Genomic DNA, 23,698 nt, shown 5'->3' on the forward strand with positions numbered 1-23,698 from the left:
GAAATCAATGAAACAGAAACCAAAAGAACAGTAGAACAGATAAACAAGACTAGGAGCTGGTTCTTTGAAAGAATTCGTAAGATTGATAAACCCCTGGCCAGACTTACAAAAACAAAAGAGAAAGGACCCAAATTAATAAAATCATGAATGAATGAGGAAAGATCATAGCTAACACCAAAGAAAAACAAACAATTATAAGAACACATTATGAACAGCCATACACCAGCAAATTCAACAATCCAGAAGAAATGGATGCATTCCTACAGACATATAAACTACCAAAACTGAACAAGGAAGAAACAGAAAACCTGAACAGACCCATAACCAGTAAAAAGACTGAAGCAGTCATCAAAAATCTCCCAATGAACAAGAGCCTTGGGCCAGACGGCTTCCCAGGGGAATTCTACCAAACATGTAAAGAAGAATTAATACATGAAACTCTTAAAAAAAAGAAAAAAAGAAATGGAAGGAAAACTTTCACACTCATTTTAGGAGGCCAACATTAACTTGATCCCAAAACCAAAGACCGTATCAAAAAGGAGAATTACAGACCAATATCCTTGATGAACATGGAAGCAAAAATCCTCACCAAAAATACTAGCCAATAGGATCCAATAGTACATTAAAAGAATTATTCAACATGACCAAGTGGGATTCATTCCTGGTCTGCAAGGTTGGTTCAACATCCACAAATCAATCAATGTGATACAATACATTAATAAAAGAAAAAGCAAGAACCATATAATTCTCTACAGATGCAGAGAAAGCATTTGACAAAGTACAGCATCCTTTGTTGATCAAAGCTTTTCACAGCGTAGGCAGAGAGGGCACATATCTCAACATCATAAAAGCCATCTATGAAAAACCCATAGTGAATATCATTCTCAGTGGGGAAAAACTGAGGGCTTTTCCCCTAAGGTCAGGAACATGGCAGGGATGTCCACTATCACCACTGCTAATCAACATAGTACGGAATGTCCTACCCTCAGCAATCAGGCAACAAAAAGAAATAAAAAGCATCCGAATCAGCAAAGAAGAAGTCAAACTCACTCTTTGTAGATGATATGATACTTTAGGTGGAAAACCCAAAAGACTCCATCCCAAAACTGCTAGAAATCATACAGGAATTCAGTAAAGTGTCAGGATATAAAATCACTGCACAGAAATCAGTTCCATTTCTATAAACCAACAGCAAGATAGAAGAAAGAGAAATTAAGGAGTCGATCCCATTTACAATTGTACCCAAAACCCCAAGATACCTAGGATAAACCTAACCAAAAGGGCAAAGAAACTATATTCAGAAAACTATAAAGTACTCATGAAGAAATTGAGGAAGATACAAAGAAATGAAAAAACATTCCATGCTCATGGATCGGAAGAACAAGTATTGTGAAAATGTCTATGCTACCTAAATCACATTTAAGGCAATCCCTATCAAAATACCAGCAATTTTTTCAAGAGATGGAATAAATAATTCTAAAATTTACATGGAATCAGGAAAGACCCCGAATAGCCAGAGAAATGTTGAAAAAGAAAAGCAAAGTTGGTGGCATCAAAATTTCAGACTTCAAGCTCTGTTCCAAACCTGTAGTCATCAATACAGTATAGTACTGGCACAAAAACAGACACATAGATCAATGGAACAGAACAGAAAACCCAGAAACTGACTCTCAACTCTATGGTCAACTAATCTTTGACAAAGCAGGAAAGAATGTCCCATAGAAAAATGAGTCTCTTCAACAAATGGTGTTGGGAAAATTGGATGGCCACATGCAGAAGAATGAACCTGGACCATTTCTTTACACCACACACAAAAATAGATGTAAAATGGATGAAAGACCTGAGTGTGAGGCAGGAATCCATCAAAATCCTTGAGGAGAACACAGACTGTACCTCTTCAACTTCAGCCGCAGCAACTTCTTCCTAAACATATCACCAAAGGCAAGGGAAGAAAGGGCAAAAAAGAACTATTGGGACTTCATCAAGATCAAAAGCTCTAGCAAAACAAAGGAAACAATCAACAAAACCAAAAGACAAACGACAGAATGGGAGAAGATATTTGCAAATGACATATCAGATAAAGAGCTAGTATCCAAAATCCATAAAGAACTTATCAAACTCAACATCCAAACAACAAAGAATCCAATCAAGAAATGGGCAGAAGATATGAACAGACATTTCAGCAAAGAAGACAACTGGATGGCCAACAGACACATGAAAAAGTGCTCGACATCACTTGGCATCAGGGAAATACAAATCAAAACCACAGTGAGATACCACCTCACACCAGTCAGAATGGCTAAAATTAACCAGTCAGGAAATGACAGATGTTGGCAAGGATGTGGAGAAAGGGGAATCCTCCTACACTGTTGGTGGGAAGGCAAGCTGGTGCAGCCGCTCTCGAAAACAGCATGGAGGTTCCTCAAAATGTTGAAAATAGAGCTACCCTATGACCCAGCAATCCCACTACTGGGTATTTATCCTAAAGATATAAAAGTAGTGATCCGATGGGGCATGTGCACCTGAATGTTTATAGCATCAATGTCCACAACAGCCAAACTATGGAAAGAACCTAGATGTCCATCAACAGATAAATGGATAAAGAAGATGGTGCATACACACACACACACACACACACACAATGGAATACTATGCAGCCATCAAAAGAAATGAAATCTTTTCTTTTGCGATGACATGGATGGAACTAGAGGGTATTATGCTGAGCGAAATAAGTCAATCAGAGAAAGAGAATTATCATATGATCTCTCTGATATGTGGAATTTGAGAGGCAGGGTGGGGGTAGTCAGGGTAGGGAGGGAAAAAATGGAAGAAGATGGGATCAGGAGGGAGACAAACCATAAGAGACTCTTCATCTCATGAAATAATATGTGGGTTGCTGGGGGATGGGAGGGCAGGGATAGGGTGGCTGGGTTATGGACACTGGGGAGGGTATGTGCTATGGTGAGTTCTGTGAAATGTGTAAGCCTGATGATTCACAGACCTGTACCCCTGGGGAAAATAATATATTATATGTTAATTTTAAAAAGTTTAAGACATTTTTGAAAGGTAATAAAACACATTCGAAACTAAAATTAGAATATCTCTTTTTCTAGGGCACCTGTGTGGCTCAGTGGGTTAGGCCGCTGCTTTTGGCTCAGGTCATGATCTCAGGGTCCTGGGATCAAGCCCCGCATTGGGCTCTCTGCTTGGCAGGGAGCCTGCTTCCCTCTCTCTCTCTCTCTGCCTGCCTCTCTGCCTACTTGTGATCTCTCTCTGTCAAATAAATGAATAAAATCTTTAAAAAAAAAGAATATCTCTTTTTCTAAACTTGAGTATTACCTTAGACAATGTCATCTGTGAGTAAAGTTAGGATATGGCAACAAGATAAAAAGTAATAAAGCACAAGATATTACTTTTCTTCACAAACTCTTAATTTATTAAAAAGCTATCAATAGTCTAGCTTTTGGTTTTTAAAATTAATGAGTAAAGAAAACTTTTCAGGGAAACAATTTTATTGTCTCAAGAAAACTTCCTATTTTTGATAGAATGGAGCTGAAATATAATATAGGCCTTGGTAGATAGTTTCCATCATTTGGTTTTGGAAATAGCAGTTTCCTATAACATGAGAAGGCTCCTCAGAAGAAAATCCTTAAAACAAGTAGTGAGCAATTACTTAATGGGAGTAAGCAGTTAAGAATTCTTCTTAGAAACCAGACTGCCTGGTCACATCCTAGGTTTCCCACTCACTAATTACTTTGTCTGTGAGCCTCAGTTTCCTTACCTACAAAATGATAATTATGATGGTTTCTATACAAAAAGATATATGAGAGGATTAAATGGAATAAATGATGTGTGATGGCTAATTTCATGTATCAACTTGACTGGACCACTAGGTGCCCAGATTAAACACTGCTCTGAGTATGACTGTGAGGGCATTTCTGGATGAAATTAACATCTGAATCGGTAAAATCCACCCCAATGTAGGTGGGCCTAATCACCCAATCCAAGAGGGCCTGAATATACCAAAAAGGTAGAGGAAGTGAGAATATGATCTCTCTGCCTGATCCCTTAATTAGGATATTAGTCTTCAGCCATCCTCAGATTGGCATTTTCACTATTGGCTCTCCTGGACTTAGACAGAAACTCCACCATTGGCTCCTCTGGTCTCCCAGCCTGACCACTGCAGATTCTAGGACTTTTCATTCCCCACAACTGCGTGACCCAATTCCTTACGATAAATCGCTCTCTCCCTCTCCATATATATATATGTGTGTGTGTGTGTGTGTATATATATATATATATATATATATATATATATCCTAAAATCAAATGATGGAAATTATCAAGGCCTGCCAATATTGTATGTAAGTTGTATATATGTGAGTGTTCTGTTTTTCTGGAGAACTTGACTAGTACACTCCGCAAAGGATACAGCAAAAAGTCACTAAACATTAGTAATGATGATGATGATTTGCTGCTTAATATTTTCATCTTCTCAAATTGTATGGCCAGCATTTCATTCACTCCTTGATCACTTAATTAGCAAATACCTATTGAGTTCCTGGTGAGGGTTAAAGATTGAGTTAGATGCTAGGGATACAACAATAAACAGCCCTGCAGTTTTGAAGCTCACATTCAACTTCAGGAGACAGCAATAAACAAAGAATGAAGTAAAAAGAAAATACAGGTAAGGATAAGTGCTGTGATGGAAATAAAAGCAGGGTGATGTTAAAGAGAAGGTGTCTTGGGGGTTACTGGATGATTATAGCCTCATGTTCACCACTATGTGAACTATGTATTAGAATGTACATGAGCATAATTGATACTAATACTGTATAGATTGTCACAGATATTCCCCTATTACATCATAAATAAATTTAATATACAACTATATATTTAAAAGACTTTCTTTTGTCATTAATTTTGCATTTCCTTCCCATTATATATATATATATATATAAATATATATATACACATACACACACACTTTTAAATTTTTAAAAAGATTTTATTTATTTGAGAGAGATAGCACAAGTAGGGGGCGTGGCAGGCAGATGGAAAAGCAGGCTCCACGCCAAGCAGAGAGCCCAAAGCGGGGCTTGATCCCAGGACCCCAGGACTGTGACCTGAGAAGGCAGAGGCTTTAACCCACTGAGCCACCCATGTACTCCATCCTTCCCCTTACGTATTTTAAATGAGAGTACTGACATTAAAGAAAGAAATATATTTTATTTTTTAATTTTTAAATTTATTTATCTGACAGAGAGAGAGAGAGAGAGATCACAAGTAGGCAGAGAGGCAGGCAGAGAGGTGGGGAAGCAGGCTTCCTGCTGAGCAGAGAGCCTGATGTGGGACTTGATCTCAGGACCCCGAGATCATGACCTGACCAGAAGGCAGAGGCTTAACCCACTGAGCCATCCAGGTGCACCAAGAAATATATTTTAATTTTATAGCAATTCTCTGGGCTTTTCAAAAGACAGAAAGGTATACAGAAGAAACAAAACATGTCTCATAGTTGCTCTAACATAATACATCTCTATTGATATCACAAGTCATGAACATATTTAGAAAGTTACAATTCTCTAACAGAGGAAGATATGAGGAGTAAGTCTTATTTTCCTGCCCCTTCCTCTACTATCCCTGTTCCTAAAGGTTATTATTAATTTTTGTGTGTTTCCTTAAAGTACACCTATACCGGCATCCCTATGTAGATATATTGTTCATTTACTCTATCAGTGGGCTCATACAGAGACAACATCCTAGCTTTCCATGTGTCATTGATAGACATACACAGCTCTGAGACCTTTCCAGACCATTACAAGCAGATCAGGTCAGTTGGATAGCTGCATCCATAATATCTTATTTGTGGGTATTTAATCAACTCCCTACTATGCACAAGTAATTTGTCTCTAGTTTTGTCATTATAAGCCATGCTGTAATAGACATCTAAAGGAGAAATGTAAAGGTTGGAACAAGTCAGTCCTGCAAAAGTAGCAGAACTATGTAATAAATTAGATGTGGTTTTCACATTTGCTATTATATTAATATTTATATATCAAAGTTTCTTCAATAGTTGGTGGAATTATCTCAGAAAAATTCAAATTCATTCTATATATGATTTGTGACATTTTGCTGTAACAAATTTCACAGATACTCATCAATATCCACACTAAATTCCTTTTACATAAAAAAAATTTTTTTTGTAAAGGAATGTGACCAGGTATGACTTATTTTTACTAAAGATGGGGAAAGGGGGTATATAATTCAAATGTAAGAGACAGATGAGTTCACTCTGACTTAGTATCAGACACTGGACCCACAAATTGTGACATCTCTTTAAACCAACAATCTTAAGACAAGTCTTTACTGAAAGTGTGAGTTTAGAAAAGTGTTTTGTTGAGGATCCTGTTTGGCTCAGCCAATTAGGTGTCCAACTCTTAATTTTGGCTAAGGTCATGATCTCAGGGTTGTGAGATCGAGCCCCACATCAGGCTCCCAGCTGAGGAGGAGCCTGCTTAAGATTCTCTCTCTCTCCTTCTCCCTCTGTGCCCATGCCCCCTGGCTTGCTCTTTCTCTCTCTAAAAAAAAAAAGAAGCAAAAAGTTTGTTTTTTTCCTGAAGTCATGATCTAAATCTTTTTTCTTTTAATTCTCCCTTACAGTGGATTTTGTTACTTGATTTGAATATTGCTTTCATAAATTGAAACCCAAAGAAATTCTAATAAGATCTCACCAGTGCCAACTGTAGTTGGATGATTACTTAATGGTTTTGCTAAATGCATTCATTTACCTATTTGCAATTGTGCTAGGAAACAGAGATGCTGGTCTTTTCTCACTTAAATAGGAGTAGAGGACCAATAAGACTGCTGTTGTGGAAAAGAGGGCACTTGGGAAAACTGCCTCCTAATTTTTAAGCAAATCACTGGTTTTGATTTGTGCTTAGTGGACCATTGCATCTTGCCATTAGTAGTCATATGCTCAACTTCAATAACCAGACCTGAATCTCTGGTTCAATTAAACTGGGGTTCCATTAATGAAAATAAGATCATCAGAGACCCCAGAGTTCTCTGCAGACTAACAGTCATTAGCTAACGTGCCCTGGGAACTGACAAAGTCAACAGTGGAGAAGTGTGGTAACACTGGCTTTTTGGAAACACAATTATCTTATTAATTTAATTAAATGCTCTTGATCAAGTTACATGACATTAAACAAAATGCACTTTAAAATGGAAGTTTTAAGGTTTCCTTTTTTGTTTGAGTGAACATACTAGAAAGCATCCGTAGGAAGCAACGACTATTTTCTGTGGCAGCTTCCCTGGGATCTCAGTGTGTGCATTTGTAATAAAGTACCACAATTTACATGAATACTGTACAGTCAGTTATAAGAGCACACAGTCATTTTCTCATGCAATTCAAAAATTTCATCACGGGGAGTCCATTTTTCAGAAAGACACAAAAATAAACAGCTGAAATGAAGAAATATCTCCTGGCTTTTTCAAGATTAGAAAGTCTGCCCTTGGGCAGAATTCATTAGCTACACCTTTTAAATAAAATATCTTATATAGAGAACAACTATTATTATTATATTCATTTATAGTAACTTCCAAAGCCCACAAATGACAAAATTAGCAATTGAAAAGTATTTGTAGGAAGAAAAACACAAAGTTCAAGGTACAGTAGCCCCCTCCCTTCCGTGGGGGATATGCTCCAAGACCCCCAATAGATGCTCGAAACTAGACAGGACCAAACCATATATATTCCATTCTTTCCTATACATACATACCTCTGATTAATTTATAAATTAGGCACAGTAACAGATTAGTGAGAACTAGTAATAAAATAGAACAATTATAAAAATATACTGTAATAAGTTATGTGAATGTGTTCTCTTTCTCAAAATATCTTATTGTGCTGTGGCTCACTGTTCTTGTGATGATGTGAGATGATAAAATTTCTACATGAGAAGATGAGGTGAGGTGAATGATGTAGGTGTGTGATCTAGGGTTAGGCTACTATTGAGTTTCTGATGATACATCAGAAGGAGGATCATCTACTTCTGAACCACACTTTACCACAGGTAACTGAAACCTCAGGTAAGGGAGGGCTGCTGTACGTTCATGTAATCTTAGCTGCCATGCATGTGTAATGAGCTTTTTTTTTAAAAAAGAGAAACTTTATAGTTATAAAGAAACAGAAATATAATTGGGATTCACAGGGTAGAAGAAATATGCTGTTAGATGATGATTATTAATTTTCTTTCTTTATTTCTTCCTTCCCTTCCTTCCTTCCTTTCTCTTCCTTCTTCTCCTCTCCTCACCTTCCCCCCTTTCCCTCCCTCCCTTCCTCTCTCTCTTTCTTTCTAAGTAGGCTCCATGCCTAGAGTGGAGCCGAGCATAGGGCTTGAACTCATGAACCTGAGATTAAGACCTGAGCTGAGATCAAGAGTCAGATGGTTAACTGACTGAACTACCCAGGCACTCCTGATTATTAATTTTCTGTATATGTGACTTAAGTTGACTATCATTATGTATTAAGATCTCATTTATGGAATTTGCAAAATATATACTCATATCCTCTTCTACAAGTTGGGACCAAATATGGCCATGAAAAGTTTCTGTTTATTATAATATTAAGTTAATGATGCAATTACTATTTATTCAAATTCCTCTCTAATCTCAAGCATCATACGTGTCCTTGAACTTTAAATTTAAAAAGACACTTAAAATATATGGATATAGACTTGCATTTCCATTTAAAGACATAATTAATTCTTAAAACATTAAGCTGGAGAGATAAAAGAAGAGCATTCACAATTGCTCTCTGAGTTATCTGATAGGCTTTATAGCTCAGTTATTTCTGTTACTGAAAGCATTCACAGACTATTAGATACAGATTGAGTGTTTGGTTATCAAAAACATGCTTGCTCCTTTCATTCTGTGGTGAATCTTCCGTTAGATTGATTTGTGACTGAGGTGTTTGCAGTGGCTCTCAGGGGAGTGAGATCTTTTTCATTGTTCTATATATTTTCTAAAGGTTCTTTAATGAACACGGGTTATATATATTCTCTCTTTCTAAAGATAGTGTATATAGTAAATATACAAATTCTCATTACTGGTGCCCTGTGTGACCAAAATGTCCTGCCTCAAGTTGGCAATTGTGATGGGGACATGGGTGTTTATTATGTCTTCTCTCTACTTTTTTGGAAGTTTGGAAATTTCATAATAGTTTAGAATTATAGTGTCTACTTATACATCAGAGTACCTGGTCAGGGTTTACATGGAAGAATTTACAATCTCCAGGAATATACAACTTAGGACATGTAATGCTGATGAGGACTGACATAAAAAAATACACCCTAGGGGGACGCCTAGGTGGCTCAGTGGGTTAAGCATCCGACTCTTGGTTTTGGCTCACATTGTGATCTCAGGGTTGTGAGATCGAGCTCTGCTTCGGGCTCCATGCTCAGTGGGGAGTCTCCTTAAGATTCTCTCCCTCTGCATCTCTCCCCACTCACGTGTGTGTGTATGTGTGCGCACACTTGCTCTCTCTCAAATAAATAAAATAAAAAATACACCAAGAATAAATGAATATAGGATAAATACATAGAGAGAGCAAAACTTTTCAAAGAAAAGAAATAGCTTTTTCAGAGAAAAGAGATAGCTATGCCTCACTCATTTTCTCATAGCTATCTCTTTTCTCCAGCTTCTACTTTGACCTCTCTCAAACTCTGACCCTGCTCTCTTCCCTGTCTGTTATCTGAGAATCCACAAGTCCTGCCTGTTGTTTCCCCTGCAGCGTCTCTCAGGCTCATCTCTTACCTCAGAGCCACTGACATTTTATGCCCAGTTGGCTGCAAAGACATCTGAGCTGTAATCCTTAATCTTTGGTCTCACTTGATTTAAAAATTCATCTTGAAATCTGATGTCAAATTCATCTTCCTAAAAAAGGCATTATTGTGTCTCTACTTTAGGAGCAGGAGGCACACTCTTCTCATATTCTTCTGACCTAGCTATTCTGCCCACTGAGGTCATTCCTCAGAAAATTCATCCATGCATTTTGCTGTCTCTTTGCCTTTGCTCAGTCTTCTGCACAATCTTACACTTCCATAAATCTTATACTTATTTATAATAAAAACTTATGCAAGTATTTACTGAATACTTTCAAGACCTAATTCTTCCTCCATAAGTTCCTTATTATGACCATCATTTTACCTTCCTTTGGGTTACTTCTGTGTAAGTAAAAAGCCACAGGACTTTTGTTTGGATAAGTGATCCAGTGGTTCTCAACCCAGGCTGCCTGTTAGAATCACTGAAGGCATTTAAAAAATATCCATCCAAGGACAATTAAATCAGAATCTCTGGAGATGAAGCATAGACATTAGGAAAAAAATTTTTTTACATGAATTATTTATAGAATGTCCCAGGTGATTCTAACAAACAGGAAGTTGAGACCCACTCATCCAAATATTAGGTTTCTTGATTTATATATACTATTCATTCATCTGGTCAAGAGCTATGGGTATTTATTATAGAGATACAAAACTGGTAGCCCCGGCATGGTTTGTTAGGCTCATAGAGTGTTTTCAAAACAATTCTGGCTTTAGACAATATTTTAAAACTGGAAGATTTATCATAAACATTGAGCTAGCTAGCTCCTCTTGGGAAAAAAAAAAAAAGGAAGATCTGGTGAGACTGTGCATGAATTATTGCAAGGCATCACTTGGCTAGAATGGAACTGCAGTATCCCTTCTAGAAGGAGAATGAGTTTCCAGATTCCTACAGTCCTCACCACTCCCTATTGCTCCCTTACAGGGGCTGAGTACTACCATTTATTCTATCATTTGCATAATTGTTCATGTTCCTGATTTAACAGTAGAGAACAATTCTTTGAAGCCCTACCTGACTCCTTTCCCCTAAGGACCCTCCCTACTCCCAATAAGGCTCACTGTTGAGTAAAAAATGTTTCTATGTGTCAAATCTAGGCATCCAGCCCACTTTATTCATTTATGCTGGCCTCTATAGTAATTTGAGTTTGCAGCCCTGGGCTGCAAACCCTGTGGCAAACCCCGTGGCAAACACTGTGTTAGATGGTAGGGATATAGAACAACGAAGTACAGTGTTTGTTTTGGAGGAAGTCACACTTTATTGGGAAATGCAGACATAATAAAAAATATTGTAAAAAAAAAAAGAAAAGAAAGGGAAAAAAATGTCAGGGAAAGAAGGGAACAGTGATTGTTAGAATTAGGAAAGGCTGCACAGAAGACGTAGCATTTGAGTTGGATCTAGAAAAATGAATTGGGAGTGTTTCTGGGCAGAAAGACAAAGAAGCTGTTTTAGGCCAAGAAACAGCAATTCCCAAATATGAACGTGTAGAAGCCCATGGAGTGGTCAGAAAATTGTCTGTGGGGAATGAGAGATGAAAGTCTGGAGGAGGCTGGGATAGGGGAAGTTGGTTCTGTGTGAGTTCCCAATGGTTTTTTCATTTTGTCTTCTAAGATAGTGGGAAAGGCATTCAAGGTCTTTAATCAAAGAGAGACATGATCACATTTTTTTTTAAAATATTTTGTTTATTTATTTGGCAGAGAGAGATCACAAGTAGGCAGAGAGGCAGGCAGAGAGAGAGAGAGGGAAGCAGGCTCCGCTGAGCAGAGAGCCTGATGCGGGGCTCGATCCCAGGACCCTGAGATCATGACCTGAGCCGAAGGCAGCGGCCTAACCCACTGAGCCACCCAGGCGCCCCGATCACATTTCTTTTTTTAATCTATTGAATTTTTTTAAAGATTTATTTATTTATTTGACATATAGAGATCACAAGTAGGCAGAGAGAGAGAGGAGGAAGCAGGCTCCCTGCTGAGCAGAGAGCAGAGAGCCTGATGCAGGGCTTGATCCCAGGATTCTGGGATCATGACCTGAGACGAAGGCAGAGGCTTTAACCCACAGAGCCACCCAGGGGCCCTTCACATTTCTATTTCTATTATCAGAAAGACAGTTCCAACAGCAACGTGGAGATTAACTGGGAGGCTCAGGTGAGTGATCAGATCAATGACAGCAGCAACAGAACAGAGGAGCAGAGAGATTCCAGAGATATTTTGGAAATAAAATTGGCTGGGCCTGAAAACATACAGGAAAGGGAGAGAACTAAACAAGGATGTTTTGATTTGGTATGTAAAAACCCAGAAAATATTTTAGTGGCTAAAGAGAAATTTAAAATGATTTATCACAGATACGAGTTGATGTCAGAGTGACTTAATATTTTAACTTCAAGCTATAAAGCATCATTGCGGTGCTGGGATTTTTTTAATCCTTTTTTTGGTCTTTCAAATAAATATGCTTATAATTTAGGTGCCTGATGCATACCTGATTCTGCTGAACTTAGAGGATGACCTCCAAATTTTATTTCAGTTTGGCGGAGTTTAGTCATGTTTAGCAGCTGTGTGACTTGTGGAACATCTGTCGTTAGTTGGCAGCTTCGTGGAATAATGTCTGTAGGTTCATTTGTTGGAAAGGGAACACCATATCCAGCTGAAAATAAACACAAACATTCATTCCTCAAATGTAAGTCATTTTTGCCAAATGGACATATCTTATAAATGAAACCAATTAAAGTAAAACATTTTATTTATTTATTATTTTTAAGATTTTATTTATTTATTTGACAGAGATAGTGAGAGAGGGAACACAAGCAGGGGAGCAGGAGAGGGAGAAGCAGTCTCCCCACTGAGCAGGGAACCAGACTCCCAGGACCCTGGGATCATGCATGACCTGAGCAGAAGGCAGATGTTTAACAACTGAGCCACCTAGGCGCCCCTAAAGTAAAACATTTTAGAATATGACTTTGAATGAATTACTCAACCTTACGGCCTCTGCTTTCTCATCTGTAAAATGAATGTTGTAATTTTACTGCTTATTTCGTAGGACTATAGGAAGTATTAAATGAGATAAAGTGTATGACATATAGAGTAAGTTCAGAGACTTGTGCAATAAATGACAGCATTCATTGGATATATTTTATACTTATTTTTCAGTACTAGAATGTAACTCAAGAAAAGAGCTAGTTAGGTGTGCTCCAAGTACAGTGGCTCATTTATAAAAGATCAATATACACAAAGATATAGTTGAATAAGTACCTAGAGACATTATATGAGTAAAGCTATTTTTTAACTTTTTATTTTGAAATAATTATAAATCTACAGAAAATTTACAAGAATAGTAGAGTTCCTAATACCTTTTACCCAGCTTCCCCTAATGTTAACATCTTACCTTTGAATACTTTCAAAGAAAGAACAGTTTATTATAATTAAAATAGTATTTTTATTTAAGTTGAGATACAAAAAAATAGTATTTTTATCATTATAATTTGTATTCCTAATGAGATTTGATATCATTCATATATACTTATACGGATATATAAATTTCCAGTTTAGTAAATTTTGTGTTCATGTTCTTAACCCGTTCCAGTATTAGAACATTATTTTCTTCACTGGTATGACCTCTCTTACAGCAAAGATATTAAGTCTTGTCATATGTATTAAGTAGGAATTAAATTGGATTAGCATTCCAAAAAGAAATTTTCCTATATGTATCAAAAGCCTTAAAAATGTACCTGCCAATTTACTCCATAGTTTCACTTTATGAATCTTTTCTCTCTCTTTTTTTTTTTAAGGATTTTTTTTTAATTTGAGAGAGAGAGAGAGAGAGAGAGCATGCACACACATACTCATGGGGTGGGGAGAGGAGGAGGGACAGGGAGAGAGAGTCTTAAGCAGACTCTGCTCTGAGCTTGGAGCCCCACACAGGATTTGAGGTTTGATCTAATGACATTGAGATCATGACCTGAGCTGAAACAAGAGCTGGCTGCTTAACTGACTACACCACCCAGGTGTCCCTGAGTCTTTTCTAAAGTAAAACAAACAAACAAACAGAAACTCAAATGAAAAGATCTATATAAATAGGTGTTTATAATTTCTGAAAAACAAAAAACTTGAATTACCAGTAAAGAGCCACAAGAAATTCTATTTATGAAGATGGCTTAGTGATGTGGGAAAAATTAATGATAGGAAATTACATGAAAGTAATATATACAAAACTGTAACTGTAGAAAATCAATGAATAAAATGTGTGCATGGCAAAAAGACTAAAATGAAATATACTGAGATGTAAAATAACTTTTGATGGTTAGCTTAAGTGTAGGCTTTATTTCTTCTACATAAAAGTGTCTGTGTTTACGTGTGTCGGAGAGGATGTGGAGAAAGGGGAACCCTCTTACACTGTTGATGGGAATGCAAGTTAGTGCAGCCACTTTGGAGAACAGTGTGGAGACTCCTTAAGAAATTAAGAATAGAGCTTCCCTATGACCCTGCAATTGCACTGCTGGGTATTTACCCCAAAGATACAGATGTAGTGAAAAGAAGGGCCATCTGTACCCAATGTTTATAGCAGCAATGGCCACGGTTGCCAAACTGTGGAAAGAACCAAGATGCCCTTCAGTGGACGAATGGATAAGGAAGATGTGGTACATATACACGATGGAGTATTATGCCTCGATCAGAAAGGATGAATACCCAACTTTTGTAGCAACATGGACAGGACTGAAAGAGATCATGCTGAGTGAAGTAAGTCAAGCAGAGAGAGTCAAGTATCATATGGTTTCACTTATTTGCGGAGCATAACAAATAACACGGAGGACATGGGGAGATGGAGAGGAGAAGGAAGTTGAGGGAAACTGGAAGGGGAGATGAACCATGAGAGACTATGGACTCTGAAAAACAAAACTGAGGGTTTTGAAGGGGCAGGGGGTGGGAGGTTGGGGGAGCCAGGTGGTGGGTATTATGGAGGTCATACATTGCATGGAGCACTGGGTGTGGTGCAAAAACAATGAATTCTGTTACGCTGAAAAGAAATTTAAAAAAAAGTGTCTGTGTTTTTAATTTTTATAAGTAAAATATCTAATTTTAGAATCTAGTGGAAAAAATTTGTGTGTGTATATGTGAATATGAGTAGTAACAAAAATTCAACCAATCATCCCTCAAAAAACATCCTATGTAAGTATAAACGCTAACTATGTTTATAAAGGCAAATGATGTTAGGTTTATTTGCACCCAAATCATGGCAGTTTCCTAATTAGATCTTGATGTCCTAATCTTGAAAAGGAAATGAATCATTTAACTAAAAACTTGAATACTTATCAGCAATGTAATGGTTTCTAAGTGTCCTGATGCTCCAGTCTTTAAAAATGCAGCAGATTTACAAATCTTAGTTTTCAGGTGTTGTTTGTTGGTTCATTTCTTATTTGTCATCCACATTTAGAAAATCAATACAATGTAGTTGAGTAGATAAACTCTCAAAATAGAAAACATTTGGAAAAATAAGTAAACTAACTCCAGATGTATATTTAACATATCATTTCAAACTCTTCTGAGGTAGAACAAGATAATTTCGACATCAATGCCAATATTGATAAATTAGATTTTTATTAAAAGAGGCAGAGAATTCTGTAGGCTCGAAGACCCTGAAATAAAATGCTGTCTTCTCAATCACATAAAGACAAGTCATGGAAATGTTAGCTTATAGGGACTGCATGGATGGTACAGGGTACAATGCCATACAAAGTTTGAAATGCATACAAAAAAAAACCCAACAAAAACCCCGAGTTTCCATCTAACAAGAAATAGCCGAAAATTCCTGGTAACCCAAGATCCAAGGCAGAGACTATTACAAAACTCCAGTCTGAATTTAACAGGATCGTGGTTGACATGCAAATCAGAGTCCACAGTAAAAGGATAAATCCCTTCTGTACCACTTTTCCTTTCTATACATCTACTCTCACTTTGCAGCCACAACTGTCTCACTACTCATTAGATTATTCATCAAGGGAGAGTGTGAGCTGTATAAAACCTGCAATAAAAGGAGGAATCAGAGAAAAACTGCCAGTTCATTACTTTTTAAAATAAAGACGAATTATTAAGCCTATTTAGCAACTACTCACTCTCAAACTTGGTGGAGGTATACATGGAGAGGATCTTTAGTCTCATTTTTGTGAAACCAAACTATGAAAGAGCTTTATGACCTGGTAGTTGGATGTTTTGATAAACCAAAGTGGAAATTAACTCAGCTCCCCACCACCCACCTCACCAATAAATACTCCCTTCTCCATATTTATTTACTAGGCCATTTTATTTTAATTTTTAGCATTCATGGCTTAATTAAAAAATAAGAATTTCAGGGGCACTGGGGTGCTTATTCAGTTAAGTGTCTGTCTTCAGCTCAGGTCACGCTCTCAGGGTCCTGGGATCCAGCCCTGTGTCGTGCTTTCTGCTCTGCAGGGAGCCTGCTTCTCCCTCTGCTCTGCCCCTCCACCCCTGCTTGTGCTCTGTCTCTCGCTCACGTTCTCTTGAATAAATTTAAAAAAAAAAAAAGAATTCTGAACACAGCATAGATTTTACATAGAAAATAAATAGTGCTAAACTGTGAGTACATACAGGGCATAGTGTGCCCTCACTCATTTGTTTACTCATTTTATCATTCAGCAAATACTTTTGAGTTTCTACTGTATGCCAGGGAATCTCATGGTGAGCCAGAGTGACTCTGTTCTGGTCTTTTTGAAGCTTACACTTAACAGAGAATATGAAACAAATATTATAAATAACTATTTAATTATAATTTTATTAAGTGCTCTGAAGGAAAAGTTCAAGGTGTAATGAAAGAGGTAATGGGTGTCAGGGAAAGTCTTTCCTGATAAAGAGAAATTTATTTATCTTTTATTTTTAAAAAGATTTTATTTATTTATTTTAGAGAGAGAGAGAATGAGAGAGAGAGCAGGGAACCTGACGCTGGACACGATACTGGGAGCCCAGGATCATCACCTGAGCCGAAGTCAGTCACTTAACAACTGAGCCCTCAAGAACCCCTGATAAAGATACATTTAAGCTGAGACATAAAAGACAAGCAGAAGGTCCCCTGGTGAAATGGATCAGAGGGATCATTCAGGTGTAGGGAACAGAGTATTTGAAGCCTCTGAAGGTGGAAGAACTCTGGTGCATTCTAGGAAGTGAAAGAAGACAATTCTGCCAAAGTGCTGCTAGTGTGGGAGAGAATAGTGAGAGAATCCCAATGATATATTTACTACAGCATCTGGTTCACAGGGAATACTCAATAAATGGTCATGGATGACTGATACACACACACACACACACACACACACACACACACACACATATGTGTATATGTGTGTATATATATGACATATGATATGTTATTTGTTTCAGGGGTACAGGTCTGTGATTCATCAGTCTTACGCAATTCACAGCCCTCACCATAGCATATATCCTCCCCAGTGTCCATCATCTAGCCGCCCCATGCCTCAAACCCCCTCCACTCCAGCAGCCCTCAATTTCTTTCCTGAGATGAAGAAGTCTCTTATGGTTTGTTTCCCTCTCTGGTTTCATCCCATTTCATTTTTTCCTCCCTTCCCTCATGATCCTCTGCCTTTTTTCTCAAATTCCACATATCAGTAACATCATATAATTGTTTTCCTCTGATTGACTTATTTCGCTCAGCATAATACCCTCTAGTTCCATCCACATCGCTGCAAATGGCAAGATTTCATTTCTTTTGATGGCTGCATAGTATTCCATTGTGTATATATACCACATCTTCTTTATCCATTCATCTGCTGATGGACTTTTAGGCTCTTTCCATAGTTTGGTTACTGTGGACATTGCTGCTATAAGCATTGGGGTGCATGAGCTCCTTTGGATCACTACATTTGTATTTTGGGGTAAAATACCAAAGTAGGGCAATTGCTGGGTCATAGTGTAGCTCTATTTTCAACTTTTGAGGAACCTCCATGTAGTTTTCCAGAGTGTCTGCTCCAGCTTGCATTCCCACCAATAGTGTAGGAGGGTTCCCCTTTCTCTACATCCTTGCCAACATCTGTCGTTTCCTGACCTGTTAATTTTAGCCATTCTGACTGGTGTGAGGTGGTATCTCACTGTGGTTTTGATTTGTATTTCCCTGATGCCAAGTGATATCAAGCACTTTTTCATGTGTCTGTTGGCCATCCGGTTGTCTTCTTTGCCGAAATGTCTGTTCATATCTTCTGCCCATTTCTTGATTGGATTCTTTGTTCTTTGGGTGTTGAGTTTGATTAAGTTCTTTATGGATTTTGGATACTAGCTCTTTATCTGATATGTCATTTGCAAATATCTTTTCCCATTCTGTCGTTTGTCTTTTGGTTTTGTTGATTGTTTCCTTTGTTTTGCAAGAGCTTTTGATCTTGATGAAGTCCCAATAGTTCTTTTTTGGCTTGCTTCCCTTGCCTTTGGTGATGTGTTTAGGAAGAAGCTGCTGCAGCTGAAGTCGAAGAGGTACAGTCTGTGTTCTCCTCAAGGATTTTGATGGATTCCTGCCTCACACTCAGGTCTTTCACCCATTTTAAGTTTATTTTTGTGTGTGGTGTAAGGAAATGGTCCAGGTTCATTCTTCTGCATGTGGCCATCCAATTTTCCCAACACCATTTGTTGAAGAGACTCATTTTTCCATTGGACATTCTTTCCTGCTTTGTCAAAGATTTGTTGACCATAGAGTTGAGAGTCCATTTCTGGGTTCTCTGCTCTGTCCCATCAATCTATGTGTCTGTTTTTGTGCCAGTAGCATACTGTATTGATGATTACAGCTTTGGAATAGAGCTTCAAGTCTGGAATTGTGATGCCATCAACTTTGTTGTTCTTTTTCAACATTCCTCTATTTGGGGTCTTTTCTGGTTCCATACAAATTTTAGGATTACTTTTTCCAGCGCAGTGAAAAAAGTTGATGGTATTTTGATAGGAATTACATTAAATGTGTAGATGGCTCTATGCGGCATAGACATTTCAACACTATTTTTCCTTCTAATCCATGAGCATGAAACATTTTTCCATTTCTTTGTGTCTTCCTGAATTTCTTTCATGAGTATTCTATAGTTTTCTGAGTACAGATCCTTTGTCTCTTTAGTTAGATTTATTCCTAAGTATCTTATGGCTTTTGGTGCAATTGTAAATGGGATCTACTCCTTAATTTCTCTTTCTTCAGTCTTGTTGTTGGTGTATAGAAATGCATTCTGTGCATTCATTTTATATGCTGCCATTTACTGAATTCCTGTATGAGTTACAGAAGTTTTGGGATGGAGTCTTTGGGTTTTCCACATAAAATATCATATCATCTGCAAAGAGTGAGAATTTGACTTCTTTGCCAATTCAGATGCCTTTTATTTCTTTTTGTTGTCTGTTGTTGAGGCTAGGACATTCAGTACTATGATGATTAGTAGTGCTGATAGTGGATATCTCTGCCATTTATCTGACCTTAGGGGAAAAGCTCTCAGTTTTTCCCCATTGAGAATGATATTCACTATGGGTTTTTCATAGATAGCTTTTGTGATGTTGAGGTATGTACCCTCTACCCCTATACTGTGAGGAGTTTTAATCAAGGGATGTTGTACTTTGTCAAATGCTTTTTCTGCATCTATTGAGAGTATCATATTGTTCTTGTCCTCTCCTTAATTAATGTAGTGTATGACATTGATTGATTTGTGGATATTGAACCAACCTTGCGGCCCAGGAATAAATCCCACTTGGTTGTGGTGAATAATCCTTTTAATGTACTGTTGGATCCTATTGGCTAGTATTTTGGTGAGAATTTTTGCATCCATTGGATATTGGTCTGTAATTCTCCTTTTTGATAGTCTTTGGTTTGGGATCAAGGTAATGTTGGCCTCATAAAATGAGTTTGAAAGTTTCCTTCCATTTCTTTTTTCTTTTAACAGTTTCAGGAGAAACAGTTTCAGGTATTAATTCTTCTTTATATGTTTGGTAGAATTCCCCTGGGAAGCCGTCTGGCCCAGGGCTCTTGTTCATTGGGAGATTTTTGATGACTGCTTCAATCTCCTTACTGGTTATGGGTCTGTTCAGGTTTTCTATTTCTTCCTTGATCAGTTTTGGTAGTTTATATGTCTCTAGGAATGCATCCATTTCTTCTGGATTGTCAAATTTGCTGGGGTATGGTTGCTCATAATGTGTTCTTGTAATTGTATTTCTTTGGTGTTAGTTGTGATCTTTCCTCATTCATTCATGATTTTATTAATTTGGGTCCTTTCTCTTTTCTTTTTGATAAGTCTGGCCAGGGGTTTATCAGTCTTATTAATTCTTTCAAAGAACCAGCTCCTAGTCTTTTTGATCTGTTCTACTGTTCTTTTGGTTTCTGTTTCATTGATTTCTGCTCTGATATTAATAATTCTCTTCTCCTGCTGGGTTTAGGCTTTCTTTGCTGTTATTTCTCCAGCTCCTTTAGGTGTAGGGTTAGGTTGTGTTCTTGAGAACTTTCTTGTTTCTTGAGAAAGGCTTGTATTGCTATATACATTCCTCTCGGGACCGCCTTTGCTGTGTCCCAAAAGTTTTGAACAGTTGTGTTTTCATTTTCATTTGTTTCCATAAATTTTTAAATTCTTCCTTAATTTCCTGGTTGACCCATTAATTCTTTAGTAGAATGCTCTTTAACCTCCACGTATTTGAGTTCTTTCCAAATTTCCTCTTGTGATTGAGTTCTAGTTTCAGAACACTGTGGTCTGAAAATATGCAGGAAATGATCCCATTCTTTTGGTACCCGTTGAGACCTGATTTGTGACCCAGGATGTGATCTATTCTGGAGAATGTTCCATGTGCAGTAGAGGAGAATGTTTATTCTGTTGTTTTGGGATGAAATGTTCTGACTCTATCTGTGATGGCCCTCTGGTCCAGCGTGTCATTTAAAGCCCTTATCTCCTCTTTGATCTTTTGCTTAGATGATCTATCCATTTCAGTGAGGGGGTGTTAAAGTCCCCTACTATTTTTGTATTATTGATGATGTGTTTCTTTGATTTTGCTATGAATTGGCTTATATAATTGGCTGCTCCCATGTTAGGGGCATAGATATTTAAAATTGTTAGATCTTCTTGTTGGATAGATCCTTTAAGTATGATAAAGTGTCCTTCCTCATCTCTCATAGTTTTTGGCTTAAAATCCAATTTGTCTGATATAAGGATTGCCACCCCAGCTTTCTTTTGATGTCCATTATCATGGTAAATTGTCTTCCACCCACTCACTTTAAGTCTGGATGGGTCTTTGAGTCTAAAATGAGTTTATTGTAGACAGCATATCAATGGTTCTTGTTTTTTTAATCCATTCTGATACCCTGTGTCTTTTGAACATTAGCCCATTTACATTCAGGGTAACTATTGAAAGATATTAATTCAGTGACATTTTTATTGCCTATAAGGTGACTGTTACTGTATATTGTCTCTGTTCCTTCCTGGTCTGTTACTTTTATGTTCTTTCTTTGCTTAGAGGACCTCTTTCAAAATTTCTTGTAGGGCTGGTTTGGTAATCGCAAATCTTTTAGTTTCTGTTTGTCCTGGGAGCTTTTTATCTCTCCTTCTATTTTCAATGACAGCCTTGCTGGATATAGTATTCTTGGCTGCATAGTTTTCTTGTTTAGTGCTCTGAAGTAAATGAGAAAACTGCCAGGTCTCTGTAGATAGGTCTGTTGCCAGTATAATGCTTCTACCACTGTAGACCTACCTCCTCTTGTCCCAAGTTGCTTTCAGGATTTTCTCTTTGTCTCTGAGATTTTTAAGTTTTCCTATTAGATGTTCAGATGTTGACCTATTTTTATTGATTTTGGGGGGGTTGTCTGTGCCTCCTGGATTTTGATGCCTCTTTACTTCCCCAAATTGTAGAAATTCTCTACTATAATTTGCTCCAATATATGTTCTACCCTTCTCCTTCTTCTGGGATCTCAATTATTCTAGTGTTTTTTCATCTTATGGTATCACTTATCTCTTGAATTCTCACCTTGTGGTCCAGTAGTTGTTTCTCTTTTTCTCAGCTTCTTTATTCTCCATCATTTGGTCTTCTAGATCAGTAATTCTCTCTTCTGCCTCATTTATCCTAGTGGTTAGAGCCTCCATTTTTTTATTGCACCTCATTAATAGCCTTTTTGATTTTGACTTGGTTAGATTTTATTTCTCCAGAAAAGGATTCTCTAGTATCTTCCATGCTTTTTTCAAGCCCAGTCAGTATCTTTACAGTTGTCATTCTGAACTCTAGTTCTGACAACTTACTAATGTCCATGTTGATTAGCTCCCTGGCAGACAATCTGTAGTATTGCCTCTTCTTCTTCTTCTTCTTCTTCTTTTTTTTTTTTTTTTGAGGTGAGATTTTCCATTCTGTAATTTTGTCTGGAGAGGAAGAGAGGAACAAGAGAACAAAATGCTACAAGGGTAAAACTGACACCAGAAGATATACACTAAACAAATCAGAAGAGATCCAAACCCAGGGTGGGGGGTGGAGGGAAGAAAGGAGAAAAAAAAAGAATATGATCAGGTTGGTAAATAGAACAGAGCCACAGACTTTTGGCTCTGTTTTTTGGGGTGTATTTTGGTTTGTTAGAAAAAACTGCCTCCCAAAATTTTAAAGAAAGAAAAACATATATATACAAAAACAAGGGTAAATACAATGAAAGGATGGTATATGACTGTAAAAATGAAAATTAAAAAATGTTAAAAAAGGAAGTGGTAAGAAATTGGCTGAAAAAAGAAAGAAGGAAAATTAAAAAAAAAAAAAAAAGAATTTGATCAGGCCGGTGAATAGCACAAAGCATGTACTGGGTTTAGGATATATTTTGGTCTCCAGCCCTGGAGGAGGCCATGAACTCAGGTCCCACTCCTGATTGAGTCCTCAGAGAAAAGCAGTCAATCACCCATCTCCCTGGTCTCCAGCCACACTCCATACTCACCCAGCCTGTGAGTGAGCATTTCTATCTCTGGCTCATGGCGATTCTCCAACCCCAGTAGATTCCTGCAGTGCACTCCTGTGCCACTCCTCCCAGGGCAGAAAGTGAGCGGGTCTCCCTGGATCTGTTGCCTGTTGGGCCTCTGCTCTTCCAGGAGGCCTGACTGTGCTGCAGATCATGGTTTACGGCAACCCTGAGCTGAAAGCCCACTCCTCAGCTCCGTCTCTGCAGCTGGTTTCCCTGCTCTGATACATGGGACCTCTGCAGCACTCAGGAATTCCAGGTCTTTCTGTGACCCTGAGGGTCCTGAGACCAAACCGTCCCAGTGAGGGTTCCATCCCCCGCTTAGCCACCAGAGTGATGTCCCCCAGGCGAGCAGAGTTCCGATTTTGTGCTCTGTTGCTCTACCACTTGCTGGGAGCTGACTGATGGAGGCTTCCTCCCCCAACCCCCTGCAGTCTATTTTCCCAGATAGCGCCTCGGATTCACTTCTCCACATGTCCTACCTTCCAGAAAGTGGTTGTTTTTCTGTTCATAGAGTTGCTGCTATTCTTTTCTTTGATCTCTTGTGGAGTTCACAGGTGTTCAGAATGGTTTGATAACTATCTAGATGAATTCCTGGGACCAGATGAAATTTAGGTCTCCTACGTCTTTGCCATCTTGGAGCCCGCCTCCGGATGAAGGCCCCTTAGTAACAGCTGACCTAGATTAAAAGCAGCTGCCAAGTTTTCCACTTTTCTTCTTTGGTTGTTCTTTGCTCAGCTATTTCCTGAGAAGAATTCCACACGCATTTTATTTGGATATCACATCTTTCTCCCCAGATGGCAAATAACAAGTCAAAGTGGTAATCAGATACTAAGGGACCAAGGCCTATCTGAATTGTTCTTCCAGACGAGTTCTA

General features: G+C 38.0%; 1 protein-coding gene across 3 annotated transcripts in view; it reads right to left on the reverse strand.

Annotated features, from left to right (window-relative positions):
* The window catches only part of CFAP20DC (CFAP20 domain containing), a 255,896-nt gene that overhangs the window by 115,445 nt on the left and 116,753 nt on the right, over positions 1–23,698 (reverse strand). For 2 of the 3 annotated variants that reach the window (XM_045989870.1, XM_045989869.1), the window contains exon 7: positions 12,355–12,519. In XM_045989870.1, the coding sequence (XP_045845826.1) occupies positions 12,355–12,519 (165 nt within the window). Of the gene's footprint in view, positions 1–11,957; positions 12,109–12,354; positions 12,520–23,698 lie in introns of those variants that run through there. The other variant, XM_045989872.1, reaches the window with a different exon arrangement.

Source organism: Meles meles, chromosome 20, assembly GCF_922984935.1.
Source record: "Meles meles chromosome 20, mMelMel3.1 paternal haplotype, whole genome shotgun sequence".
NCBI classification, from domain to species: Eukaryota; Metazoa; Chordata; class Mammalia; order Carnivora; family Mustelidae; genus Meles; species Meles meles.